We start from the raw sequence: 26,596 nt of genomic DNA, 5'->3' as shown, positions 1-26,596 counted from the left end.
GAAAAATGTAAACTTGACTTACAAAAGTATGACCCCCAAAACCTTGTGGAATATGCTTTGTGGGGGTCCATTTGACCTTCCATAGTTACCACTGGGTCAAGGCAGGAACGCTGGCTCCTTTGAGAATGGTTTCACTTTCTTTTGTTCCTGTAGGCTCCCTCCCCACCCCAGCCAACTGGGTCTGTCCCCACTTCCCCAGCTGGTCAGGATGAATAGTGTTACTGGGTGGGCTGCAGGGACATTCCACAGACCCAGCCGTGTGCTTCCCCTGGCTCCAACCTGTCTTCCCCTCCTTGCCTCCATCCTTTGCATCTTAGCCTGGGCAGTGTTTCCCTGTGAGGTGAACAACGGAGCTGAGTGGCTGAATGTCAGGGGACCCAAACCTCCTTGGTCCCCAGCCCAGTTTTGTATCAGCTAGTGATGTACCTTTGGGCAAACCTCTTAACTTCACTAAAGCTCAATCACCTTACTCTGGATAAGAACAGTAGCTACAGCATTGGGTTCCTGTGAGGACTTATTGTGAATACTTTTCACACTGTCTGCCACAAAATAAGTACTTAACATGTTGCGTGTGGATCACGAGAATCTTCACGAGGGATTTAAACCCCGCCGTACGCAACATGTTAATAAATGTCAGCTCTATCCTGGGAATTGTTTGTTTTGCATTTTCTCCTTACAAGGTAATCAAGGTCTTATTACACACTAACAGGCTTGGATTCAACACCTCTAGGATCTGGGGTGGATGGAGGATATTTCTTAGAAGGAAATTGATAAATAGTAATCTAATAATAATATTATAATATCCACCACTTGGGGCTAGCCTGGTCGCTCAAGCGGTTGGAACTCCGTGCTCCTAACACCGAAGGCTGCCGGTTTGATTCCCATATGAGCCAGTGGGCTTTTAACTACAAGGTTGCCGGTTCGACTCTTCGACTCCCGCAAGGGATGGTGCAACTAACAATGGCAACTGGACCTGGAGCCGAGCTGCTTCCTCCACAACTAAGATTGAAAAGACAACAACTTGACTTGGAAAAAGACCTGGAAGTACACACTGTTCCCCAATAAAGTCCTGTTCCCCTTCCCCAATAAAATCTTAAAAAAAAAAAAAAAATACCCACCACTTATTGAGGAATTACTCTTTTCTACGTACTCTACTGACAAGAATAATTAACAATAATACACTAATAATTACTAATAAAAGTATAGCCAATCCTGACTTAGTGCTTACTGTCCGCCAGACACTGTCCTAAATGTCTTTCATGTATTAATAAATCCTAACAACGTTTTGGAGGAAGACACTGTTCTTATCCTCATTTTACAGATGAGAAAACTGAAGCACCGAGAGGCAAAGTGACTTACCCAAGTTCAACCAGTAAGCGGATAAAGCCAGGACTCAAACTCTGTTGCCCTGTTCTAGCGCAGTTCCCCTGTGCTCTAAATCCCCAAAAATCAAGCTAAATGAGCTGTACCCATTGGGCTGGTCTCTAAAGATCACCAGCTCTCAGTTACAAGGGCAGATGCTATGCTGCTCTGCCCCTGGGCTGCAGGGCTTTGTCTCTGAATGGGGCATTAAATTAGGTCAGTGGGTCCTGCAGGTCTTGCAGTCTTTCCTTTGTGTTGGAGAGAGTATATGTCTTGATATGATCTCAGGACCCACCCAGGCAGTTTCGCAGGTTCCCACGTGGTCTCCTGTCCTGGAGACAAGAACAAGTTGTCAGACAGACCCCAGGGGACCCTCATCCCCAGGTGACTCTAAATGAAAGCTGGTGTTCTCTAAATAAAGTTTTCTCCGGTCATGGGTGAAGGATGGGGTGGAGGGGAGGATGGAGGTAGTGGGAATTTACATTCCTGTTGGGAGGTGGTCAACAGCCTTTGAGATGGCAGGTGAGACAGCTCTTTCTTTCCTCAATTTCTTCCGTTCTTGGTTAAGAGGCAAAGAGGTGTCTTGACAGAATCTTTCTTCACTAGTCTGCTTTTTTCTGGAAACACGTGTGTCCTATAGGTTTTCTGCTGGTCTTCCGGCTGGATTTTTCTACAGCTTTTAGTATGTTCATTCAAGTGGCCCCTTGTGTATTGATAACAACAATATTTTGTATGTACTGCTCATCTAATAAGTGCCAGGCACTGTTCTAGGCACTTTACTTTGACAAAAACTCTATCCTTGACCAAACTTTAGTTAGGCCCATAAGCCTTCTCCTCAAACTAGGCCTCAGCCTGGCCTCGGTGTGCAACCTGTTCTTGCTGGGCCTGCATAGCCCAGTTTTAGCAAGAATCCCCCTGCCCTTGATAACTGATCACCCTCCCATCTGATCAAGTTCCTCACCTGCCCCTCCTCACTTTTCCATGTCTAAGTCCTTGGCCTGCCTTTAGCAAGAATCTTGTTAGGTCAGTTTAGCAAGAATCCCCCCAACTTTTAGTGTCTCCTCTTAGTAATTTCCCATCCACGGACCCCTCACTCTGTGGCTTGGCTATAAAACCCCACTTGTCCTTGCTGTGTTCATAGTTAAGCTTGATTTTTCTCCCCTCCTGCAACATCCCTATTGCAATAGTCTGGGATGAAGTCTTCCCTACCATTTTAACAAATGTCAGAATAAATTTTTCTTTCACAAAATTCGTTCATTTATCCTCACAAGGATCCTCTTAGGTAGGTACCGTCAATGTCTCTAACACTGGAAGGTAGCGAGGACGGAGGATGCCCTAAAGGATGAGACAGCAGCTGTGGCCACATCCTCACTTTGCACCTGGACATACGCCCAAGTGCTCCTGGCTGCAGGTGGTCCTTCGGTCCACCTGTTGGGATATTAACCAGGCACGATATTGCTCCCTTCGCGGCAAAAGTCCTGATGTTCTCCAGCCTCCCCCGGGAACTCCCCGAGCAATGAGTGGACAGAGCTGGGAGCCGGCGGGTGGCGGGTGCTGGCGGTGCTGGCGGACGCCGTCACCTAGCAAACCGGCAGAGGTCATGTGACCCGACTCACGTGGCCCGGAGCTGAGCTGGGGTTGGAGCCCAGGCAGCAGGGCTGAGTGGGGCCGGCAAGTTTGCTTCCCGAGTTCCAAGACCCCGCGGCTGTCGCACAGGTGCCTTCCGCCTAGGTCGGGATGGAGCTGCCAGCCGTGAACCTGAAGGTGGCGACGGGCGGGGCGGGGGTGGCCACGCCGCAGGCGGGCGGGCGCGGGGCGGGTCTCCTGGAGTGCGGGGGCCGTTTGCGCTTTTAAAGTAGGATTTTAGAGGTGAGAAGGCCGGGAGTTTGGGAAAGAAGAGGGGTAGGGAGAAAGAAAAGATACAGACCCCAGGGGAGAAGGAGGCAGGCAGACAAACCAAGGCCGGGAGGGAAATCCAGGAAAAGGCCAGGAGGGAAAACCAAGGGAACTGGAGGCGGTAAGGGAGGGCAAGGGCCGCCCCCTCCCGCAGGCAGATCCCTCCAACTGGGAGCATTCGGCCCTGGAGGATTGCTTTGGCCTACGCCACCATAATTCCCCTGGAGAAAGAGGAAGGCGCAGGGGAGGGACTAAGACCCGGAGTGGGGCTTGGAGGCGGGACACCTCCCTTCCACCTGGAGGGAGAGAGGGAGGGCGGAGGAGGGAGAGGGAGAGAGGTGTTAGACCTTTCACCTGGCCTCCCATAACCTCACGGTAGCCTCCTTTGTTTGCTAAATCCGGTTAAGAAAAGTAGATGTGCCCGGACTGGTGGTTTCCAAAATGTATAAACCCTGCGTCCTTATTTCCTAAGAAACACGAATTCCAGTAGAAGTTGCTTAACAGCAGAAAACCACAACTTGGTGCACTTAATAAAACACTGCAGGGCTGCCTGGGATGTCTTCATTTCCTGAGCGGCTCTCCACAGCTCCTCAGGACGCCACTGGCGGAGGTTCATTTTCTCTCGCCAAACCCCAGCCCGCTGTGCTTCTTGGCTGGGTTTGCGACAGAGGGGCTGTGGCCATTAGCTTTGGTCAGGAGGGTGTGAACCTTCACCAAACCTGCCATTTTGGGTCTCGGTGCAGTCCCCTTTGAGACTGTATCCAGGAATGCCCTTTTACTCACTGGTGACAAAGCATTTAGCAGCCATGGTGTCCGGTACTAAAGGAACCCAAGAGATAGATGACTACAAAACAGCACATCACTCATATTTGGGTTTTGAGACGTGCTCTGTGCTATGACTTCATACAGGCAGACTTCCAGTAATCACACTCGCTGGGACCAACCTCCCTGAAGCTTCTAGTCAACAGCTGCGTGGAGAGATGGCTGGAGCAAGAGAATGGGCTTGGGTTGATGGTTTAGCTGGGAAGAAATTGCCATGAGGGAAACATCCATACTCACTCTGTTCCAGGCAGTGTGGAGTTAATGCCAACTGCCTTTTCTCTAGATATTTGCCTAAAACAATGCTAAGAGAAAATCAGGTGAAGGACAAAGCTGCAGGAGTTGAGAAGGGAGAGAACTCTCATTCCTGGGGCATCTGTGGTGTGCCAGGTTATTTATTTAATCACAACAGCCTTCCCGGAAAGCTGATATTGTCGTCTTTTACGGATGAGCAAACCTTGGCTCAGATCAGATAAATAATTTGCCAAAGTCCCACAGGGATTAAGTGGCAGAGTCAGGATTTGAACCCACCAGGGTCAGACTTCAAAGCCAGCCTGTGACCTTGCCTGGTCACCAGTTAGGGCTGACTTCTGCCTTGACAGTTTATGTCCATCAGGGGGACTTAAATCTGTTTGGGGCTTTTTTGGAGCGACTTATTGGCCTGACAGACCAAGCACCACCATGGGGGTGAGCTGTGCTGGCTTTCGGTGCCCAGAATGAAACTCTGGTCCTTCCCTTGATTTGGGAAAAAAGACCCTCTGTCTCTATATAGGTCTTCTGCTGTTACTAGTCAGAGACAAGTAAGTGTCAGGAGGCCCTGAGGGACCAGGGTTGCCAGGTAACATATAGGATGTCCAGTTGAATTTGAATTTCAGATCAGCAATGAATAATTTTTTAGCGTACGTATATTCCAGGCAATATTTGGGACATACTAACAAATTATTCATTATCTGAAATTTGAAATGAAGTGTGCTGTATTGTTAAATCTGGCCTTCCTATGGAGGGTAGCTGTTGACTCAGGGTTCACAGGCACGTCCGTGGGTCATTCCGAGATCCAGGCCCTGAGGGAGCTGGGGAAATGCAGCCCGTGGGCCTGCACTCCCTCCCCACTCCCTTATTTCATACATTCTTTGGGAATTGGCCGAATGCCTGCTTGTGCCCAGCCAGAGTGGACAGTGGTGCCAGGTTAAAAGAAATAGCTGCCCTAGGCCCTTTGCACAAAAGGTAGTCCCTAACTGAGCCCCATCCCTGAGGCAAGTCTTGAGCCGGAGGGATGACATTGTGACAAGCTTAGAAAGGACTAGACTTGGGTTCATGACGTCTTGTGGAAAGAGGCCCTTGTGGGAAGAGGGTGGGGGTGGGGCGGGTAGTGGAGCATTTGGGTTGAGAACTCAGGAAGCTGACTTCCTGTAGTAAGGAGGACGGCTTTGTATCGGGGGCTGTTACCTGGTAGGCACTGTGTTGAGTGTTTCACATACCTCTCCACTTCCCTGTACCGCTAGATCCGCACAACCCTATGAAACAGGCATATTGTCCCTACTTTACGGAAGAGCAAGCTGCAGTTCTGAGAAGTCAAGTCACTTGCACAAGGTCACAGAGCTTCTGCAGCATGGAGCCAGGATCAGATATCTGGCTGCAGCGCTCATGCAGTTAACCACTGCCTGACTCCGCCTCCCCTCTGGGCAGCCCTGGTTTGTGTCCCTTAGCCCTAGCCACCCTCTGGGATCTCACTACCTCAGATAACAAGTCATGGAGTGTTTGCACGGGACTGGTAGGACTATATTTCATATGTCGATCCGTATGTTGATCTGAGAGGTCAGTGCACTACCTGTGGGGAAATCCCCCCCTACCCCCCGCATCCCTCATGGGCTTCTGGTGGCAAAGTAGTCTAAGTCCACAGGACCCCTTGGTTTCCCCTTAGCCTTCCCTTCTCCAGGTTAAACCTCATTTCCATCCGCTTTTCCAAACCCTGACAGTATAGCATATGGACAGAGCACAGGCCTTGGGGCCAGACATTCCAGGCTGGGCTTTGCTACTTATTCACTGTGACCTTGAGCAGGTTTCTTAACCTGTCAGTATCAGTGTCCTCAGTGTAAAAGAGGACAAAAATAAACCCTATCTTCTAGGGTGATAAGAGGAGGAGCTAGTGGTCCAGGAGGTGGTGTAGCTTTACATTTTTACTGGCATAAAAACTCAGACCAGATAGACCATCTGAGATCTGCACCTGGGCTCCCTTATTTGTAGGTGTTACAGTGTGGGCCAATTTACCCTCTCACAGCCTCCGTTTCTTCATAAGTAAAGCGAGATTAAGACTCCCCCCCCCTCCCCCGTGTACCGGTAGTTGCAAGGATGACAGGGGTCAAGTGCTCAAGGCAGTGTAGACACTGGCAGGCAGGGCTTCATCAATAGCAGGAGTTGCTTTTGCTGTTCACGATTATAGGGTACCTGTCCTACATAGGTACTCATGGTTATGAAGCAGACATGTACATTGACTGTCCAGATGCCTGTGTCTCTGCAGTTGAGGCATCCCTAGGGGACATACAGGTAATAGGTATTGCCTCCATCTCACAGAGAAGGAACATAGGGCTGACACAGAGGAACATGGCTTCTAGACCAGAACCAGGTCTCCTGTGTCTAACCCAGCATCCTGCTACCCTGTGTTGCCTTGGCTCACTAACCCTCTCCTCCCTCGGTCTTCTGACACATTGGGCACCATCTGGAAAAGAGCCCAGCAGCCCCCCTGGACCGTGCATTATATGAAGAGTCTCGTTCAGGTCTTTCTTTCCTCTTGCCCAGCCAGGAAAGTGCTTGGGCCGCCAGGCACATTTTCAGATTCCGCCCCCCTCCTTCCCCGCTTCTCTGTGGAGCCCAGGTTTCCCATTGGTTACTGGAAGTCTCCCCTAGAGCCAGCAGACAGTCCCTTTGTGCCCAGATGAGTCACTCTTCCCTCCTCCAGGACTCTGGGGAAAGGCAGGTCCTGTGGCCCAGTTTCTTGTTGGAGCTTTCCTGGACATTAGACATTTTTAGCCCTGGGAGGGTGTGTCCTCCCATTACAAAGATGGGGAACCTGAGGCAGAGGAGGCTTAGTCTTCAGTGGGTTTCTTTTCCCAGTGGCTTAAGAGAAGTGATCAGATAGTGCTAAGTTTCTTATATATGAGGACTGACAATTAAGTTTGTGAACTTGTAGCAATGATGTTGCTAACCGTTTTTGCTGTCAGAGGGATTATTATGAATTTTTTTTTATAGTGCCTGGTTAAATTATTATTACTATTTCCCCCCTTCTTCCACCTCCCCCGCTCCCACTTCGGTTCAAGCTGTTGTTTCTCAGTCCAGTTGTGTAGGACACAGCTCCCTGGCCCATGCTGGTGTTATGAGCCTTGCGCTCCCCTCGGCTGAGGCAGTCAGTCGCCTGTCGCTGGTCGCTAGTTGGCCACTCACACCAGCTCACGGCAGCTCTCGCCGGCTGCCAGCCGCTCTCAGCAGCCCACGGCCCCTCCTGCTGACTGCCAGCCCCTCACGGTGGCTGCCAGCTGCTCATGGTAGCCCGTGGCAGTTCATGGCAGCTCATGCTGACGTCCAGCTGCTCACGGCAGCCCAACTCCAGGGAGAACTGTTGTTCACAATCTTAGCTGTAGAGGGCGCAGCTCACTGCCCATGTGGGATTCAAACCGGCGACCTCAACGTTAGGAGCATGGTGCTCCAACCACCCAAGCCACCGGGCCAGCCCAAATTTTTTTTAAAGGCTTTTTAAAAAAAATCAACTTTTATTTATTTCAATGTGTTTTTCCAGGACCCGTCAGCTCCAAGTAGTTGTTTCAATCTAGCTGTGGAGGGCACAGTTCACAGTGGCTCATGTGGGGATCGAACCGGCAACCTTGTTGTTAAGAGCACTGTGCTCTAACCAACTGAGCTAACTGGCCGTCCTCATTATGAATTTGTACCAACTAGACAAACAGTTAACCAAATTTATTATTTGGAAGTGCTGGAAAAGTTGTGTGAAAAAGTTAGACCACCTGAAATTTTGCCAATATTTCATGGCTCTTGCATCATGACAATGCACCAGCTCACACGGCACTGTCTGCGAGGGAGTTTTTGGCCAGTAAACAAATAACTGTATTGGAACACCTTCCCTACTCACCTGATCTGGCCCCCAAAGACTTCTTTCTTTACCCAAGATAAAGGAAATATTGAAAGGAAGACACTTTGATGACATTTAGGACATCAAGGGTAATTCGATAGCAGCTCTGATGGCCATTCCAGAAAAAGAGTTCCAAAATTGCTTTGAAGGGTGGAGTACGGGCTGGCGTCGGTGCATAGCTTCCCAAAGGGAGTACTTCAAAGGTGACCGTAGTGATACTCAGCAGTGAGGTATGTAGCACTTTTTCTAGGATAAGTTTGAGAACTTAATTGTCTGACTTCGTATTTATAAAACAAAAGTGATGTCACATGGCAGAGACTGTATGTCTTTTGAGGACCTGCAATATTTCCAAGTTATGCTCTTTTCTTCCCAAGAGACGGCATGTTTTTAAACTTTGTCCAGGTGCTCATTCGTCTTACAGAACTTTCTGGCTCTAGGAAAAGTCTTTATCTCCCAGGTTCTGTAGAGTGATTTCCCCACAGGCTTCCCTGCAGATCAGCGGCCCCTGTGGCTCAGCGTTTCATGTCACCCTAATAAAGCCGTGCTCTGCAGGGCCATTTGTTCAAGACCTATTATGTGCACAGTCTAGATGTCGTAACCAAAGCACTGGGAAATAAAGACCCGTTCTGAAAGAGAAGACAACGGCGGGAAGGATCAGGTGTTCTTTTCAGGAGGAAGATGGTGATGTGAGCTGCCTCACCTGTGCCTCCTTCTGCCATGTCTTCTCTTAGTCTGAAAGCTGAACACCAGGACGCCTGTGGCTGCCCACTCAGCTTGGTCGTTGGCAGATCCCCTCCCCTCTGAGGGTAGGATTTCCTGTTAGAGGGGATGGTGGTTGGCTTTTAAGATAAAAATCAGAATTTTTCCCCATCAGATTCTGGGGAGAATCAGAATTCTCCCCAGGCCCAGCCCTGCCCTCCCCCAGCTTCCTGTCCCTCCTCCACTCTCTTATCTTCTACTCCAGTCACATTGGCTTCTTTTCAGTTTCCAGAATGTTCCATGCTCCCTTCTGCCACACAGCAGGTGATGTCCCTTCGGTTTGAAATGCTCTTCTTTTCTCTCTGCCCATATTTAACCTTCTGCTCACCACTTTCATCTTCACTTAAATATCATTCTCTCAGAGAAGCCTTCTAAGCAGCTCACTCCCCCACTGCTCCTGATGTAGAATGAGGTTCCTTTTCCTCTGCTGTAACTTTCCTTCAAAATGGTGTCTCATTGGCTCCCTCGTTCCTAAAGTGCTTATTGGATGAGCCAGTGTCTCCTGCTGGTGAGAACAGGGCAGTGCTACATCTGCTCTACTCACCACTGAATCCCCAGGGTGGCTGCCAAGCTGGTATCAGGCATGGTGGGTTACACTGTAAATGTTTAAGAAACTTAGGACCATATCTGATCGTTTCTCTTAAGCCTCTGGGAAAAGAAACCCATGGAGGACCAAGCCTCCGCTGCTTTCGTTTCCCCATCTGTGTATCGGAGAGAACACATCCACCCAGGCCCGGAGAGCCTAACTGTCATGGCTGAATCCTGGCTGCGCTCCTGAACCACTGTGTGACCTTAGGCAAGTCACTTACCTCTGAGCCTCAGTTTCCTCAACTATAAAACGGTACCTCAGGGGATGGTAAGAATTAAATGAGTTCATGGGCAGGAAGTCCTTAGAATGCTGCCCGACACACAGGAGGAGCTCAGGCACACACAAAGGTAGAGACGATCGTGAAGATTGCTTCTAGAGCTAGAAGACGCCTTCTGGGATGTACAGCCTGCCTTTTTCAGAGTCTTGGGACCTCCCTAAAGTTGGGAAGTCCTCACATCAGTCCTCACAGAATACTTTCCTAGTCTTCTGAGTTTTGGGGGGCTGGGGAGCCAGGTCCCTTTCGACTCACTCGCATTCGGCACCAGGGTGAAGGCAGGGTGTCCCAGGCTTCTGCTCCAGGCTGCCTCTCCCCCTACGTGTGGAAAATGCCCACATCTTTCGCGGGGCCTCCAGTGTGAAGGTTAGGTGCACAGGTTCTGGAGTCGACTTAAATTCTAGCTTTTCCACTTGCCATCGGTGGCGTCTTGATCAACTTCATTTACTTCTGAGCCCAGCTCTCTCATCTCTAAGGTGGGAATGATAACAGTGTCTGTCCCAGAGGCTATTGGGAGGCCCAGAGAAGGTCGTTGAGGCGTTTGGTGCAGGGCCTGTCACATAGCAGCTGTGCATTAAACAGTAACTCTGCTTTTCCCTCCTCGGCCAGAATTCTTTATTGCAGGGGGCAACTTCTCCTGCCCTTTCACGAGACCAGAAACCGGGGCCTTTCGCAGCAAGTCCATGCTGTGTCTGCCCTCTCTCTCTGGGCCTGGCATACTGCCCCTGCCCTGGGCTCTTGGCATGCCCCCCTCCCAGCTTAACTCCTCAGTCCTTTGAGTAAACTCCTCCAAGGGCCCCTTGATGCTCCTGACTTGGGGCTCCTGGCCTCCCATCGTGTCAGTGCCCCCCCACCCCCTCAGCCATTGCTACACCGTCTTCCTCCTCAAGGCTCTGGGTCCTGCCTTCTGCCTGCACGTCCATGCCCCCCCTCTGGAACACCTCACTCTCCCTCCCCTCTGCCTGGCTGATCCCCACTCATCCATTAGCACCCTCCTTCTTTGGAAGCTCTGGCTGATAGCTGCCCTGCCTTCCCAGTAGCATCTGCTCCTTCCTTCTTTATTTGCTTTCCAGTCAGGACCCTTTTGATTGCCAGGAGTAGAGACCAGTTCCAGTCAAGGGGGCTGTTATTTTAAGGACTCCTGGGCAGTTAAAAGGGTGGAGTATCATAGAAGCCTAGAAAAAAGCGAGAGGGATTTTTTTTGTCTTAACATAAATCAGGCCAAGTGATTTCCTTGCAGAAGAGCCTCCGGTGGCTTCCCTCAGTGCACTTAGGATGAGATCCATGCCCCTGACCGAGCCCACCGCCACCACCCCAGCCACTTCCCCTGATTCCAGAGCAGATTGCCAGGTTCCCCAAAGGAGCCTCCAGCCTTTGGAAGCAGGAAGGGGTGTAGGTGTCACCTGCCCCCAAGGTTATGGGGAGTAGTGTCGTGGCAGCGTCCCCTGGCCTGTGCTCTTCCTCCTCCTCTACCCCCAATTCACTTGCCGTGGCTGATGTTTCTTCAGACATTGGTGAAGCCCTCTTAGGTGCTAAGCAGGGGCCGCCTGTGTTTTCTGGCTTCCAAACCTTCCCTACCTCCCACCCCCATGGTCGCATTCACAGATGTCTTCTTCCGTCCCCTCCCCCCATTTTGTGCCATAGATGATTCTCCTGGTTCACTGGCTGCTGACGACCTGGTGAGTGACTCCACGGTGTCTGGTTCTGTATCCACCTGGCCCCTGGGATCTGGGTCCACATGTCTCCTGGGGTCTTGTCCACCTGTCTCCCAGCTGGGTCCATGACTGAGTAGCACCTTCGTCAATAGCATCATTAGCAAGCTCCCCACGTCCCAAGCTCCAGGCATTTCCCAGAGGTCTCTGCCATCACTGCCTCCCAGGCGCTTTGAGCCCTCATCCTAGGGGAGGTGGCCAGCCCAGGGCAGTGCTGACAGCTCAGCTTATCCTCCAGATACTGCGCGAGCCTTCTGGGGCTTGGCGTGACTCTGCTTCCTCCCCGAGGCCTCTGCATCCAAGAGGCCTGAGGTGCTGCAGCCAGGGAGCCGGTCTCATATGCCACGCTGCGTTCCCCGAGGCAGGTAGGGTGGACATCAGGTAGAGCTCTGTGTATCTGTGATCTTAGGTGAGTCACTTAAACTCCCTGAGTTTCTCATCTTTAAAATAAGTGCATCACTGCCCCTCCCATTTATCTCATAAGGTCATTGAAAGGTGAAAGCACGATTATAGAAATAACTGCTTACATGTGTGGAGGATTTCCCGGTGCCAGCCGCAGGGCTGAGCTCCTTGCCCTCTGTGGGTTAGCTCAGCAGCTCAGCAAGTAGACACACGATAAGGTCTACTGACAGAGGGGTGAGGTCACTTGCTTAGGGGTGGACCCTCACTCTTACATCACACCCCCTGCCCACAGACAGCAGACTCGGGATTCCATGGACCCTGGTCATGGCCTGGCTCTGGCATGTTCCAGCCAGGCCATCTTGAGCAAACGACTCCACCTCTTGGGGCCTTGGTTTCCATCTGTAAAATGGGTATAAGGCCAGCACACTCCTCAGGAGCCGTGAGGGAGAAGCGTGGCCTGCTCACCCGACACTGCCCAGGGCCTGCCACAAAGGGCTGGCTGGAGGATTGCAGCACTGACTCATCATTACTGTCTGTTTTATCTGTTGAGCCTCTGGGGAGATTTCTCTGCCAAACCACGAGTAGAAACCATGGAGTTCACGTGTGCACTTTGCAGACTTTGAAGAGCAGTGCACATGTAAACGGTTGTGAATACTGTGAACGGTGATAATCATGGTTAATGGCCTTGGGAAGCAAAGTCAAATACCGATTTCCCAGTCACACTCCCCAGCTTCTCAGTTGGTGAGTCTGGGCTGGGGCCCTAGAAAGCACTTGCTTTCTTAAAACCCCAAAATGAAATTACTTAAAGACCATGGAGCCTAGTTTCACTCTATCCTTAACTGCTTTGCACGTGTTTTCCGTATGGTACACTTCAGTGAATGTCATTTAAGTTTATGAAGTGCATCACTGCATGCTGGGGCAATCTAGGCCCAGTGGAAATAGTCAGAGCGAACATGGCCTCTGGAGCCAGACTGCCAGGGTTCAAGTCCTAGCTCTGCCACTTAGCCGCTGTGGGATCTTGGGCAAGTTCCTTGACCTCTCTGCCTCGCCTGTAAAATGAGGAGCAAAATAGTGCCCCCTCCTGGAGTTATGAACACAAATGAACAGAAATTAGGTAATTTAAAGCATTTAGAACTGTGCCAGATTCCAGGAAGGCCTCTGTGTTCACGATTATTTTCATTGGCTTGACAAGCAAACATATCAGTACCCTGAAAAATAAAATAGGGTGGGCATTGTGTCAGAAAGGGACGAGGTGGTACTTCAAATTGGGTGGTCAGGAAAGGAGTCTTGGAGTTAACATTTGAGTGGAGACTAAACTGATGAAAAGGGGCCAGGTGTTCAGGGTAGAGGGAGCAGCACAGGTGATGGCCTGGAGGGAAAGGAGGGTTGTGTCACGGTAACTCCCACAGGGCCCCTTAGGCCACGGGGAAGAGTCTGTTTTCTTCCAAGTGGGAGAGAAAACTGTTGGAGGATTTTCAGGAGTGACATCCCTGGACATTACTGCTATTTAGACAATGGCCTGGCGGGGGCAGGAGTGGAAGTCAGGAGACCAGTGCGGGAGGCTGCTGTGGTAAATCCAGCCAAAGACAGTTTTGACCTGGAGGGATCCGATTGGGAAGCAGAGCCAATGGGATTTCCTGACATTTCTGGGGCACAGCGGGGGAGGAAAACAAGTACCCTGTGGCCTGGAAGACTTTGGCCTCTTCTCAGAGGGGGCCCTGAGACCCTGCTGTGCAGGGGAGGTGACCTGTGTATGGGAGGGGGTGGGCAGCTGTGGGGCGGACACCACCTGACCTGACTCAGGCGCATCTTCCCACAGGGGCTGCCTCGTGTTCTTGGGCCCCTATGCCTGGGCCAACTTCACCGTCCTGGCCTTGGGGGTGTGGGCCGTTGCTCAGCGGGACTCCATCGACGCCATAAGCATGGTGAGCTGTGAAGCAGCGCGGGAACGGGCTTCAGGGTGCTCCATGGCCCCTGTTCTGTCTTCCCCTCAGCCGTCCCAGTCTTCTCTCTTTCCCTTGTGTCCTCATTTTCCATTTCCCACAGCCTTGCAGATAAGCCCGCCCAGGCTGCCAGCCCACGTGTGTTTTCACTGGCCTGGCCTGCCTCTCTGCTTGCCTGGCTCAGAGCCCAGAGTCTGCTCATTGTTTTCCCCAAGAAAGGTGTGGGGTGGGTTCCCACCAGTGCCCCAGACTGGTCACTCCCCGAGGGGAGTGGGGCATGTACCCAATAACCCCCCTCTAGGACCCTCTTTTTGGAGGGAGGGATGTGGCTGGGAGACCTGCAAAGAGGGAACTCCACTACTTTGTGAGGTCAAAGTGGACACAGCCCAGCTGAGCTCTGCCTTGGGGGAGCTTCCCGACACCCATTTAGCCCCAAGGGGCGGTGAGCGCTCCAGCACCAGCCTCTCAGCATGACTGAGGCTGGGGGCCTCAAGGACGACAGAGAAGGGATTTCCTTGGTGGTGGAGACAGGTTGGGTGAACTCTGGGGGACCTTCCGTCTCGGAGGTGCTGGAACCAAGCTGTGTGCCTTGTCATGGTCTCAAAGGTGATAGGAGACAGGTGGAGCCCCCGAGTCCCTGCTCCGGCCCTGCTGACATCAGGCATCTCCTCCACAGGGTCCTGCTTGCTTGCTTGGTCTGTTTTCCATCAAACTCTAAGGGCACAGTAGGGCACAAATGGAGCTTCCAGATTGGTATATGTGGTGGGGGAGTGATGGGGGCGTGAGGGGGCATCGCTGTGCCCATAACCTCCAATGACGTGGTCACGCCTGGGCCCTGTGCCGGCCTGTCTTGCAGTTTCTGGGTGGCTTGGTGGCCACCATCTTCCTGGACATCATCCACATTAGCATCTTCTACCCACGGCACATCCTCACGGACACAGGGCAGTTCGGCGCCGGCATGGCCATCCTCAACCTGCTCCTCAAGCCGTTCTCCTGCTGCCTCGTCTACCACATGTACCGGGAACGCGGGGGTGAACTCCAGCTCCACGCTGGTGAGGCCACCCCCTCCTGCCAGTCCCCGACTCCTCTCTCACCGGCCAGGGGACAGCACTGCCATCTCCCCACGTCTCCTCTGTCTCCCCCTCTGCCCCACGGCCCCGCCCCAGTGAGCTGATTTTGCACCAGGTGACGAGGGCTCAAGGTGCAGGGAGGGGCTTGGTGTAGTGCTAAGCGCCAGGCTAGAATGTGTGCTGGCTCCTGGGCTCTGCTGCAGGGGCCCCGTGGTCCCTGGGCTGTCCCAGCCTGGTGTGACCTTTCCATGGCCTTAGGCTATGAGCAGAGTTGGGTACAGTGGCTAGGCCCCCGCCCTTCTGAGCTCGGGCACAGATGCAGCTGGGGGTGTCATGCAGTTCCACGGGCAGCTGTGGGCAATCTGCATCCTGAGGCTTGAGGGCACCTGTCGGGCCACCTTCTCTCAGCTCCCACAGACCCGGTCCCCAGAACCTTGTGGGGTCTGGGTGGCCAAGGGAGAGAGGGTGCTGGCATGGGCCAGGGAGCCTCAGCCAAAGACAGCATTGAATGGCAGGTGCTTCCCCTGCGGACCAGTCCTCTTGCCTTAGTCCCGCCACACGCCCTCTCTGAGCTATACCTTCTTATATTGGCCAAGCCATTTTCCTGTTCTCTCCCACACACTTTCTCATTTCCTTTCTCTCTCTGAGAAATGGCCTTCTATTAACTTCACTGCTGAGAAGAGAGGCCCAGGGTGGCCCATGACCCGCCTGAGGGAGCAAATCAGCCAAGGGCAGGAGTGGCCTGGGGCCAACCTCAGCACTGCCTGGGCCTGCCCTGGAGTGAGGAGGGACCAGTAACATTCCTGCCATTGGACAGATGGGGAAACTGAGACCCAGAGCCCTTGGGACTTGTTCAGGATGACAGGACAGATGAGCAGAGGAGGGATGGGAGTGAGGAATGCAGGAGTGAGGAATCCCTGCCTTGCACCCCTGGCCCTAGCTCTCCAGCCTCTGCAACTGTGCCAGGCCCTGGGGCCTTCTGGATATAATACCACGGTGTCCATTCTCCCTGGGAGAGGAGCTGGGGGGGGGGGGGGGGAACGTGGGCCCAAGGCTGGGGATTCCCCAGCGCAGATTCCTGAGCACATGCTGCTTGGGGAAGTACCGGGCATAGTGCCTAAGAGCCCTGGCTTTGGGGTCATGCTGCCTACATCTGAATCCTAGCTCTCAGCTTCATGCTGTGTAATCTCAGACAAGTCAGTTCGTCTATGATGCTCAGTTTCCTCATCTACAAAGTGGGGCTAATAATATCTCTAGGGTTATGGGAGGATTGCATGAATAACACGTGCTTACAGCTTGCTGACTGGGGCTACGGCCACCATCACTGTCCTGGTGCCGGGATGCCCAGCGCTGGCCTGCCTGGTGGGGATGGAGTGGATCTTGGTTTGCACTTAGTGGGATGCCCTGCGCCCTCACCCATCATTTTTTCTTTCCCTCCATCTCCCCACCGCCTAGGTTTCTGTGGACCTTCACAGGAGCACAGCGCTTACCAGACAATTGACTCGCCAGAGGTGCCCTCAGACCCTTTTGCAGGCCCGGAGAGCAAGGGTCACACCCCCCAAGCGTACTGAAACCAGCCGCACTGGGCCTGGCCCCAACCCAGGGGCCAGTTTGACAAACTGTGGGGGAGGTCCAGGCTGCATCACCTTCCTTATGCCCTGGATGCCATCCTAGGACTGCTCCTCACCTGCCTTTCTTGGACCTAACGTGGAATGTGCCTTCCCATTCCCCACCTCAGGTGTTGCCTGAATGTCCTATGCCCACACCTGTCCCAAGCTCCCTGTGGCCCCCCTCTCTTCCAGGTATCCCACTGGTCCCAGGCTGGGAACCATGGTCTCTTTCCTTACCTCCACCCCTAGCTCCTCTGTGCAGGCCCCAGGTCAAGCCCTGTGGCCTTCTGGTTGTGCTTAGCCCCGGGAGTATTGGGTTAAGGCCCTTTGGCTTCTCACTGCCTGGTCACTTGGTGCCTCAGGACCCCAGGACTGGAGGCAGAGGTATCTGTAGCACCCGAGACTCACCACAGCTCCCAGCTGCCCTCTCGGAGCCGTGGTATTAAAGTTTGGGGACTTCTGTAGCTGGCTGTGTGTTGAGCCATGATTACTTTCCCAGCTGGGCTGGGTCCTGCACCTGCCATTCCCGGGAAGGTTCCCCTGCGACTCCACGGGCTGCCGGGGCTCAGCTGCCCAGAGGAGGGAGGGGCTCATGACCAGTGGGGCCTGCCCTGCGCCCAGCTCTGGCCTAGCTGAGGCCCCAACAGACAAGGGCATCTTCCAAGACATCGGTTCCTCTGAATCAGATGACTTAGGTACTGACTTGAATCTTGCGCTGCCACTGATTGTCTGTGTGTCCTTAGGCAACTTAGCCTCTGACCTCAGTGTCTTCTGGACAAAGTGTAATGCCTGCCAAAGGGCGATAAGGCAGAAGAAATGGTAAGTGCCTGGGCCACAGAAGGGCTCCCGAAATGACAGCAACGTTGTCAGTGGGGTTGCTCCTTGAGCCTGTGATGATGTCGGGTCAGGAAGCAACAGGCAGCCTCTTCCTGGCTGTTGCCTGTGCCAAGCAGAGGGGACAGTATAATCACAGACCCCAATTCCTCATAGTCCCAGAGCCCCAAGTCTGACTGGATCTTTGGGTGGGGGCAGAGGAAGGTTCTTGTCTTAAGTGCATTCCCCAGAAGCAGACTCTGAGATGAAGTGAGACATGGTGCAAAGCAAGGGAGCCCGGCTTTCTTGGTCATTGGCCACGGGCTGCCCCGGGGGGGAGGGGGGAGGGTGACAACCACCCACGCTACTCAGTGTCCCTGCCCGTTCAAGCAAAGTGGCCCAAAGAGCCTGAGCACCATCCTGCAAGGAGAGGTTCTCAGAAGCACACAGAATCGGTGAGGACCACCAGTATAGCTGCCTCCTTTCCACACAACAGATCTCATACGAGAGAGCTTGTAACATTTATTCGACATTCAAAAAACCTATGGGAAATAGGCAGTGTTCTAGATATTGGGGATACCAGTGGTACCTGGGAGACTCCATCTCACATGAGAGGGTTTGAGTGGGCGCGTGCCTGCCTGGCCTATTTGGGGGCACCACCAGGAGGCCAGTGTGGCTGGAGCCGAGGGGAGAGGGAGGGAATGAGGGCAGGAAGGCAGCAGGGCCCAGATGGTACAGGGTGAGTGGGTCATTTTGAAGACCGGCTCATATTGAGTGAGATGGGAGCCCCTGCAGGGTTTGGGGCAGGGTTGGACACAGTCTGATTTACATTCTAACAGGGCAATGTTGGTGGCTTGGACTGGGAGGTAGAGGTGGGGGTGGTGACAAGTGGTCATGTGGAACAGAACACTGCACCAATTGTCAGTCCCAGGGGACGACTCAGATCCTGCTGCCTATTGTATCTTGGTAGTGGAGGCGCCAAGGAGAAAACATGGCCGTCAGGCACTGGGTGGACGCTTCACTCACACCAAGAAGAGACAGCGAGATCAGCGGCAGTCGTGGGGGTCCATCCCCCAAGGACAGTCGGTCTCCTTGCCAGCTGCTACTCACCCTCTCATGCCAAGGTGGGAGGACCCTGTCCGCTCCCCGAGGGAGACAGATACAGCAGTGGGGTTGGCCGAGTGCCATATGACACAGACGCTGAAGTGGGACAAAAGAGCGTACATTGAGCCTGAAATGGAAAGACATGCCCACACAAGGTGACAAGCTGGGAACAGGCTGTGTGGGCTCTATCTCTTGGTAAGGATGTGTTCCAGGCCCATGGCCCGTTGTTAGGCAGCTGAGGGGGGTTGGAAGACAGCGTGCAGGAGACGAGGAGCGGCCTTTCCCAACAGGAGCGCATCCTCTCAACCACAAGGTTGCAGCTCCTAGGTACTTTTTGAAGGCAGAGCAGCAGGAGTCACTGATGGACTGGATGGAGGAGGAGGAGAGGAGTCCATGATTGCAAGGTTTTGGGCCTGAGCAGCTGGAGGCTAGAGCTGCCACTAGCCAGGAGGGAGGACAGCAGGAAGGCCAGGTTCAGGGCAAGGCTGGTCAGTCAGTCTTGGATGGGCCACACTTGAGGTAATGGGGCTTCCAACCAGACCTTACCACCATGTTCTTTTAAAAACACCAGCTTCTAAAAGGACTTGGAAATAGTCTACATTTTAGTCTGTAAGAGTCTGACATTCTAGAAACTGTCAACCACAGGAAGTAAAGTCTTCTTGTCTCTGGACTCCTACTGGAGAGGGCTGAAGTCATTTGTCTAGTTTTCTAGTTTACAAAGCTTTTTTTTTAAAATTCATTTATTGGGGAACTGTGTTTCTCCAGGGCCCATCAGCTCCAAGAATTGAACCGGCAACCTTGTTGTTGAGAGCTTGCTCTCTAACCAACTGAGCCATCTGGCCGCCCCCTCCAGAAGCTCAGCAGCAGCTCTTTGTCTTCAATCTAGTTGTGGAGGGCGCAGCTCAGTGGCCCATGTGAGAATCGAACCAGCAACCCTGTTGTTCAGAGCTCACACTCTAACCAACTGAGCCATCCGGCTGCCCCTAGTTTACAAATCTTGTGTTTCTTGTTTTCACAAAGCTGAGCCTTCTGGATGAGGAAGACAGAGGAATTGCCCAGGGTGGTCTCTGTTTTCTCCTTTTGGCGAAAACCAAACCAGAGCCAGTGGTTCCTACAGAGGCCCCACCTCACCCCCCACCTCAGGCCAGTCCTCAGAGTCTCTGAAATAGTCTGCAAATTCCAACTCTCTCAGCCTTCCTCCAAACCAGCTCTAGACAAGGCCTTGGTTTAAATCCAAACTGCCCTTTGTGATTGACTGTGTAAAAGACTAGACTGTCTCTTAACCTTACTGTGCCTCAGTTTCCTTATCTGAAAAATGGGGATAATAATAGTGCCTGACTTAGGGATTAGTGAGGATTGAAAATCAGTAACATGTTTCATAAATGTTAGATCTCATTACCTGTATTCAGAGAGCGGGACGGTGTGGCCTGTGTAGGGGAGGAGAACGTTTTCTTCGACCTTCTTAGGGTTCCTGGCTGGGTCTGAAAAGAGAGGAGTCCATGATCGCAAAGATTGCACTGTTTGCAGAGATCAATCAGGAGAAAAGGTTAACAGGAGAAAAGCCTACAAGTTTTATTGAATTTTTATATATATATATATGGAAGCCTTCACAAAAGAATGAAGACCCAAAGAGATGACCAGAGCAGGAAGCTTTTACACCTTTTAGACAAATTTGTAAAGAATTGACAAGACAAAGCGGTTTGAGCTAGAAATAGTAAACGGTAAAAAGTAACTAGGAGGATAAGGGTGAGTTTAACAAGGCTCCTTTGTACAATTTCTCAGCCATAAATTCCCTATCTCTGGTGAGAAGAATGTCTTTCCTCCTGCTAGGAGGAGGGAACCTTTCACAGAGGAGATGTATGACCTGAGAAGAAGGCGAGGTGGGGGGAAGGTCGGAGTAACCTTCCTGCTTCTGCCATTTTCTCAAACAACTTCAGTTTAAGATATTTAATATGCCACAGTGCCATATTTTGGGGTAGCATGTCCTGAACCCCATCACCAGTCTATCTGACCATCCATTCATTTGTTATTAATTCTATAAACATTCACTGAGAGCTTTCTACAAATTCTCAAAAGACTGAAAAAATTGTCAGGAAGTAAAACAGAGATCTTTATCTGGCAACCGTAGAACTCTGTGGGTCCAGCTCTCGAAGTGGCTGGGGGCTTGTGTGCACACTTGTCAGTCCAGAGACCATCAGCGGAGTCCATGGGTTGCTCTAAAATATTATCATCTCGGAGAGCTAAACACAGAATCACAGATTTGAACTTGAAGGGAGCTGAGAGCCTCCCTAACCAGTGGATTGAAAAGTCTATTTTCTTTCAAACGCTTTGTTTAAAATTAATCTTACCCAGTATATTAAACAGAGCTAGTCTGACAGAGCTCAGCGCCACCATCACCACCACCACCGTAATCTGTGACCCCCAAAGCACAAACTGATGAAAACTGATCCCCTAGGACCTCCGTATTCCACAGCTGAGAACACAGACCCAGAAAGAGGAGACTCGGACAAGGGCACATGGAGATTTCTTGATTTTAGAGCCAGAATGTGGCAGTATGGGGACTGGGATGCCGAGTTAAAGGAAATAAATAGAACTTCTACAAATGAAAAAAAAAAAGATTGAATTAGAAACTCAATGGATAGATTAATTCCTAGAATAGATACACTGGAAGAGAGAGGGGCCGGCCCGGTGGCTCAGGTGGTTGGAGCGCGGTGCTTCTAACGCCAAGGTCGTGGTTTGATCCCCACAAGGGCCAGTGAGCTGTGCCCTCTACAGCTATGATTGTAAACAACAGCTCTCCCTGGAGCTGGGCGGCCGTGAGCGGCTGACTAGTGACCAGCGATTAGCAGTCAGAAGGAGCACAAGGCTCATAATACCACAATGGGCCAGGGAGCTGTGTCCTACACAACTAGACTGAGAAACAATGCCTTGAACCGGAGTGGGGGGGAGGTAGAAGAAGGGGGGGGGGGGAAGAGAGAGAATCAGTAGCTTTGAAGATAGATTTGAAGGACTTATTTGGAATGCAGCAAAAAGAAAGACTATGAGAAATGAGAAGGTCTCACATAACTACACTCAGAGTTCCTGCCGGGGACAAAGGGCGAGAGACAACATTCGAAGGCACAAAGGCAGAGAATTTTTCAAAATAAAAAGACACCAAACCTCAGAATCTGGAAGCCAAGTAATCACTAAACAGAATAAGAAAAAAAAAAAAATCCACGCGTATAGTCATCATGGCGGAACTTTGTTCATATGCTGCTTTCAGCACCTGGAAAGGTGCCGGCACCTGGAATAGTGCCAGCATCCAGTAAGTGTTTTATAAAAGGTGGGGAATGAATGGATGAAAAAACTGTGGAACACCACACACAAACATTAATATCCCCAAAGCAGCACGTAGAAAAGATATCTATCGTCCTAAAAGGAATGACAATTACACCAGCAGCTGATGGCTCAACAGTGACAATAGAAACCAGAAGATAGGAATGGTATCTTCAAAGTAGTGAGAAAAATAACTGGCAACCTAAAATTGTGCACTAGTGAGTTATCTTTCAAGGATGAGGGTGAAATAAAGACGTATTCAGAGAAATGACAATAGAGTTTATCACCAACAGACCTTCTAAATACAGAAACATCTAAAAATCTTTTTGTGGAAGAAGGAAATTTTTCCATAAAGAAGATCTGACATGCACAAAGGAAATAGTAAACATGTGACAATAATAATATATTTCAGGAGGAGCTGCCCAGACAAACGTACTATAAAGTCTTTTTTTGTCTGGCAGAAGGGTAAATACTGCATTACCTTTAGACTTTGTCAAATTAAATGTACATATTAAAATGTCTTGGATAACCACTGAATGAATAGAACTAGAATGTAATTTTCAAGCCAGTTGTGCATGTGTGTGTGTGGGGGGAGGGATATGAAAAAGAAAACCTTGATTAATTCTTAAAAAGGCAAGAAAGGAGAAAAAAAATAAAAAACCCATGAAGTCTGACTATTAGTAAGCGCAAAAATAAAATAGTTTGTATAATTATGTCACCATCACACAGTTGTAAATTATTTTTTTAATTCTAAAAAAAAAATTCTAGCCATATTGTGTGTATAAGAGACACACCTGAAACATGTAGACAAAGCAAGGCTGAAATTAAAAGGATAAAAAATTTAACCAGGCAAATAACCAAATTATAGCTGATGTAGCTGAATTAATATCAAACCAACTTGACTTGAAGGCAGAAGTATTACTAGAGATATAAGAGGGACAAGACTTAAATACCTAAAGGTTCAATCCACCAGGTTTAAGAGGAGATATTAGATGCATAGACTTAAGAAGGAAGTAATGATCACCCCGTCCTTCAAGAATTGTTTTAGAATTTAAAAGGCTCATTGGCATTTATTTGTCAAACATCTGACTCTCATATCAAACCAGAGAGGTAGTAGAGTAGGTGTTACCACTCCTCTTTTACAGATAAGGACCCTGAGGTTCAGAGAAGTTAAGGACTTGTCTAAAGTCACACAGCAGCAGAACGATCTTGATCACGTGTCTCCTGACTCCCCGCCCAGTGCTATTTCTCTTTTAAAAAGGAGAAAGAATACAATCTGAACAGAGGTAGTAAAGGGCAGGGCAGAACGCTGTGGGGAACAGCATGGAACAGGTGGAAAATGCCTAGCGGGAAGTGTCATTAGGCCAAGCACACAGCGCAGAGAGGAGTGGGTAAGAGTGGATTCATTTCAGCCAGTTTCCAAGGAACCCGAAGGCCGGCAGTCTTACCTGTCTTGCATGTGCAAAAAGTTTGCACGGTCCTTTGCCATCGGATGCTCGGCGCAGGGGCCCGAACCCTCTTGCGGAGGGACCGTGCACTCCCGCGGAGGGACCGCGCACTCCCGCTGACGTCCCCCTCCGGCGCCCTCGGGCCCACGCGCGCGCAGAGGCTGCCACGTTCGAGCCCCGTGCACCCTCGAGGCAGCTGCCCGGCACTGGGCGGCGCTCTCTGACGTTGCCCCCAACCCCCACCTACCTGGGTCGTTGGCCGTCCTGCCTGAGGTCCCCTCCAGGTTCAAACCCAAGGAGGTGACAGAGGACCCGAGGAAGACAGACGCACGGGAGGGCAGGTCCAGAAAAGCGAGATAACTGACTGCGAGTTCTTTGGGTGGGAAGAGGAGGAAGGCTCTGATGTCCTTAATCATACAGGGATGCGGCTGGAGTGGCGTGGGAGCGGGCAGACAGTGTTGGGGAGGAGCAGATAGACAGAGAGACAGGCATGCGGTGGGGAGAGGACGGAATTGAGGGTAGAAAGGGATAAGTGGATTAAGCGGCCTCAAGTCTCCTTTGGAAAGAAGTGGGGGCTGCGTGGTCCTGGCTAGGAAGCATGGCTGTAGAGTCAGCCCCAGGAGGTCCCTCTGCAGCTGCTGACCAGCTGTAGGGCCTTGGGCTGGGCACGTAGCCCCTTAAGCTCCAATTTCCTCTTCTCTAAAACAAAGAGCCTCATTCTTAGGGCTGCGGTGCAGATTAAGTGACAGGATAAATCCTAAAGGCTGTGTGGTGCTTGGCATGGTTCATTGATTTAACAGTGTATGAACCCTGTTATGTGCCAAGTCCTATTCTATGTGCTGTGAATGCAGCAGGATAAAAGAGAATGGCTCATAATCCACTGGAGGGAGAAAAGCAACCATTAAGTTTTTCAGCCAGTTAGGTGGTGGTAAGTCACGGAGAAAAATCACACAGGGTAAAGACAGGAGGGAATGGGGAGGGTGCTGTGGTCAGAGAGAGGGTGGTCAGGGAACGACTGTGCTGTGTGAGACAGGAATTGAAGGAGAAAGAGAGAAAGAAAGAGAGTTCTAGGCAGAGAGAAAGCAAGTGCAAAGGCCCTGAGGTCAGAACATGCAGGGCATCTTAGAAGAACAGCGAGGAGGCCTGTGTGTTTGGAGCAGAGAGAGCACAGGGACAGGAGTAGGGATGAGGTTGGTAAGGTAACTGGGAGCCAGGTAACTGGGGCAGGGGTCAGCAAACTTTCCTAAAAGTTGGAGAGTAAATGTTTTAGGCTTTGTGGGACCATAAGGTTTAAACTACGCTGCCATGTAGTGAGAAAGCAGCCACAGACAAGCCATAAACAGATGAGGCTGCGTTCCAGTATCACTTTATGTACATAACAGGCTCCCTGATGTAGGGTCTTGCAGGCCTTCACTGAAGACAGAGCCGTTGGGGCTTTTGAGTTGAGTCAGGATCTAAATGTTCACAGGATCACGCTGGCTATTGTGGGGAGGTGACTGCCAGGTGTGAGGATGGGGGGAGAGTGGGAGACCAGGTAGGAGGCAAGAGGTGTGGTCTCTTGACCTAGGGGGGTGGGGATGGAGGTGGTGAGCAGGATCAGAGACTGCGTATTTTTGAAAGGTAGAGCTGATGGGATTAGCTATGTGAGGGAGCAAGGAGCCAGAGTGGCTCCGGGATTGTTCCCTGAGCCAGCCGGAGGCTGGAGCCACCATTCTCAGAAAAGGGCGGGAGGATGGGAGTCTGCCTTAGAACTGTCTGAAGCTGAGATCACCTGGGGTGTGGGTGCCTCAGGGAAGGGAGGAAGCAGAGGGCTGAACCCTGGTGCCTCCATCGCTAAGGGGCCGAGAAGAGGAAGAACAAGCAAAGACTGGGAAGGAGACAGCCCGCAGGAGAGAGGGAAGCCAAGAGGTGGTGTCCTGGAGTCAGGGAAGCAAGGACTCCAAGGAGGACAAGTGACCATCGTCGTGTTGCCACCACTGGAAAACCAAGTGCTGAGGACTGGCCAGGGACCTGGTATCTCGGAGGTCACCTAGAGGAAAGCAGTTTTGGGGTGGAGGGGAGCCCAACTGCAGTGAGGTCAGCAGAGGTGGTGGTGGGAGAGGAATTGGAATTTGCATCTGATGAGAAGGGGAGAAATGGTCTGGGAACTGGAGGCTCAAGAGGGGGAGGGTGTTGGTATTTTTGCTTTTGCTTTTTAAAGATGGAAAAAAATAACCACCTGTTTATGTGCTGGTAGGAATGATTCAGTACAGAAGGGGGACGTGTGGATGATGGGGGTGGTGGGGACTTCAGGAGCAGGGACAGGGCCCTGACATGTAGCCTGTGTCCCACCCCCCAGCTCTGTGCCCTGGTGTGTGGTGGAGTCAACTATGGGGCTTGGGCTCGTGGGTCTTTTTCCTGATTGATAGAATGGCACCTGGGAGGTTGTGGTGGCCCTGGGTGCTGCCCTTGGACAGGGGAGATGGGATGGCACCCAGAGCTTAGGGGAGGGTCAGGCTGGGGGGCGGACCACACGGGATGGGGGAGGGGCAGGAGAGGCTATGGGCATGAAGCTGGTGGGGGAGCTGGTGGCCTATCTCTTCTGATGGCTCTGTTTCATGTGTACAACAGGAAACAGGTCTGCTGTGGGGGTTGTGGGAGGAACAGGGCAGAGGTTTGAAGACAGAGGAGAAAGTGTGAGTTAGTATCTAAGAAGGTGGGGAGGAGGGGACAAGACTAGTCTGATTCTCCAGCAGCCTGGAGGGCTGGCTTGAGACTAAAGGTCCTAATTTTGGAAGGAGGCCGTCCGTGCAGTTGTAGAGGGTTCTTTAGCCGTTTTAACTAGTATTGTGATTTTGCTGAGTGAGTGTGTCAGAGAGGGAGCAGTGGGTGTGCAAAGGGGGTGATTATAATCCTGGACGGTTAAACCTCAGAAGGAGGGGAGAGAGACATCAATGGGCGAGGAACCAAGGGTGGGGGCGTGGGAGAGTCACGTGGAGGGAAAGATTGTTGGGGTTGGGGCTCTCAAGGGAGTAGGCTGGAAAGATGGGGTTGGGCTCTGAAATGGAAATTCTGGAGGGGTTACTTAGTGTGACAAAGTCTGGGGGACCGGGAACAACTGGCTGAGGTCCGGTGAACAGCAAGATGGTGGGAAGGGAGAAGGTCAAGGACCCCACAGGCCAAGAGTTGGAGGGATTAGCCATGTGGATGGTGAAATCTCTAAGAGTTTAGACAGGTGTGTGTCGGAGAAAGTGACTGTGAGCCGGAGTTGAAATCTTCAAGGAATGATGGGGGCATGACCAGGATTTCCTTCATTGCCAGCCTGGAGCTTAGAACCTGAGTGTTTTTGAGAGGAGGGAGGGA

At 51.5% G+C, this 26,596-nt stretch overlaps 1 protein-coding gene and 1 long non-coding RNA gene across 3 annotated transcripts; one reads left to right on the top strand and one right to left on the bottom strand.

Annotated features, from left to right (window-relative positions):
- The first annotated feature begins 2,969 nt into the window (after positions 1 to 2,969).
- Positions 2,970 to 17,038, top strand: AGTRAP (angiotensin II receptor associated protein). The gene is made up of 5 exons (XM_019756342.2): positions 2,970 to 3,126; positions 11,482 to 11,516; positions 13,771 to 13,876; positions 14,751 to 14,946; positions 16,420 to 17,038. Exons 1-5 carry the CDS (start codon positions 3,100 to 3,102, stop codon positions 16,533 to 16,535), a joined length of 480 nt encoding a protein of 159 aa, XP_019611901.1. The 5' UTR covers positions 2,970 to 3,099; the 3' UTR covers positions 16,536 to 17,038.
- Positions 17,039 to 17,889: 851 nt separating this feature from the next.
- On the bottom strand, positions 17,890 to 24,172 carry LOC141572047 (uncharacterized). Of its 2 annotated transcripts, none has more exons than XR_012497062.1 (3): positions 23,502 to 24,172; positions 19,891 to 19,972; positions 17,890 to 18,857 (listed from the first exon to the last, which is right to left on the bottom strand). It is a non-coding gene; the product is annotated as an uncharacterized LOC141572047 (long non-coding RNA). The 2 variants fall into 2 exon arrangements; XR_012497063.1 differs by having other exon boundaries at positions 17,890 to 18,587; positions 23,502 to 24,155.
- Positions 24,173 to 26,596: the final 2,424 nt, after the last annotated feature.

The sequence above is a fragment of the Rhinolophus sinicus genome, linkage group LG06 (assembly GCF_036562045.2).
Source record: "Rhinolophus sinicus isolate RSC01 linkage group LG06, ASM3656204v1, whole genome shotgun sequence".
Lineage (NCBI taxonomy): Eukaryota > Metazoa > Chordata > Mammalia > Chiroptera > Rhinolophidae > Rhinolophus > Rhinolophus sinicus.
This window is presented reverse-complemented; position numbering and strand designations above follow the sequence as displayed.

Coding starts and splice junctions, on each gene's coding strand:
- AGTRAP (XM_019756342.2), top strand. CDS start 3,100: ATGGAGCTGCCAGCCGTGAACCTGAAG. Junction 13,877..14,750: donor CCATCGACGCCATAAGCATG/GTGAGCTGTGAA, acceptor CCTGTCTTGCAG/TTTCTGGGTGGCTTGGTGGC. Junction 14,947..16,419: donor TGAACTCCAGCTCCACGCTG/GTGAGGCCACCC, acceptor CCCACCGCCTAG/GTTTCTGTGGACCTTCACAG.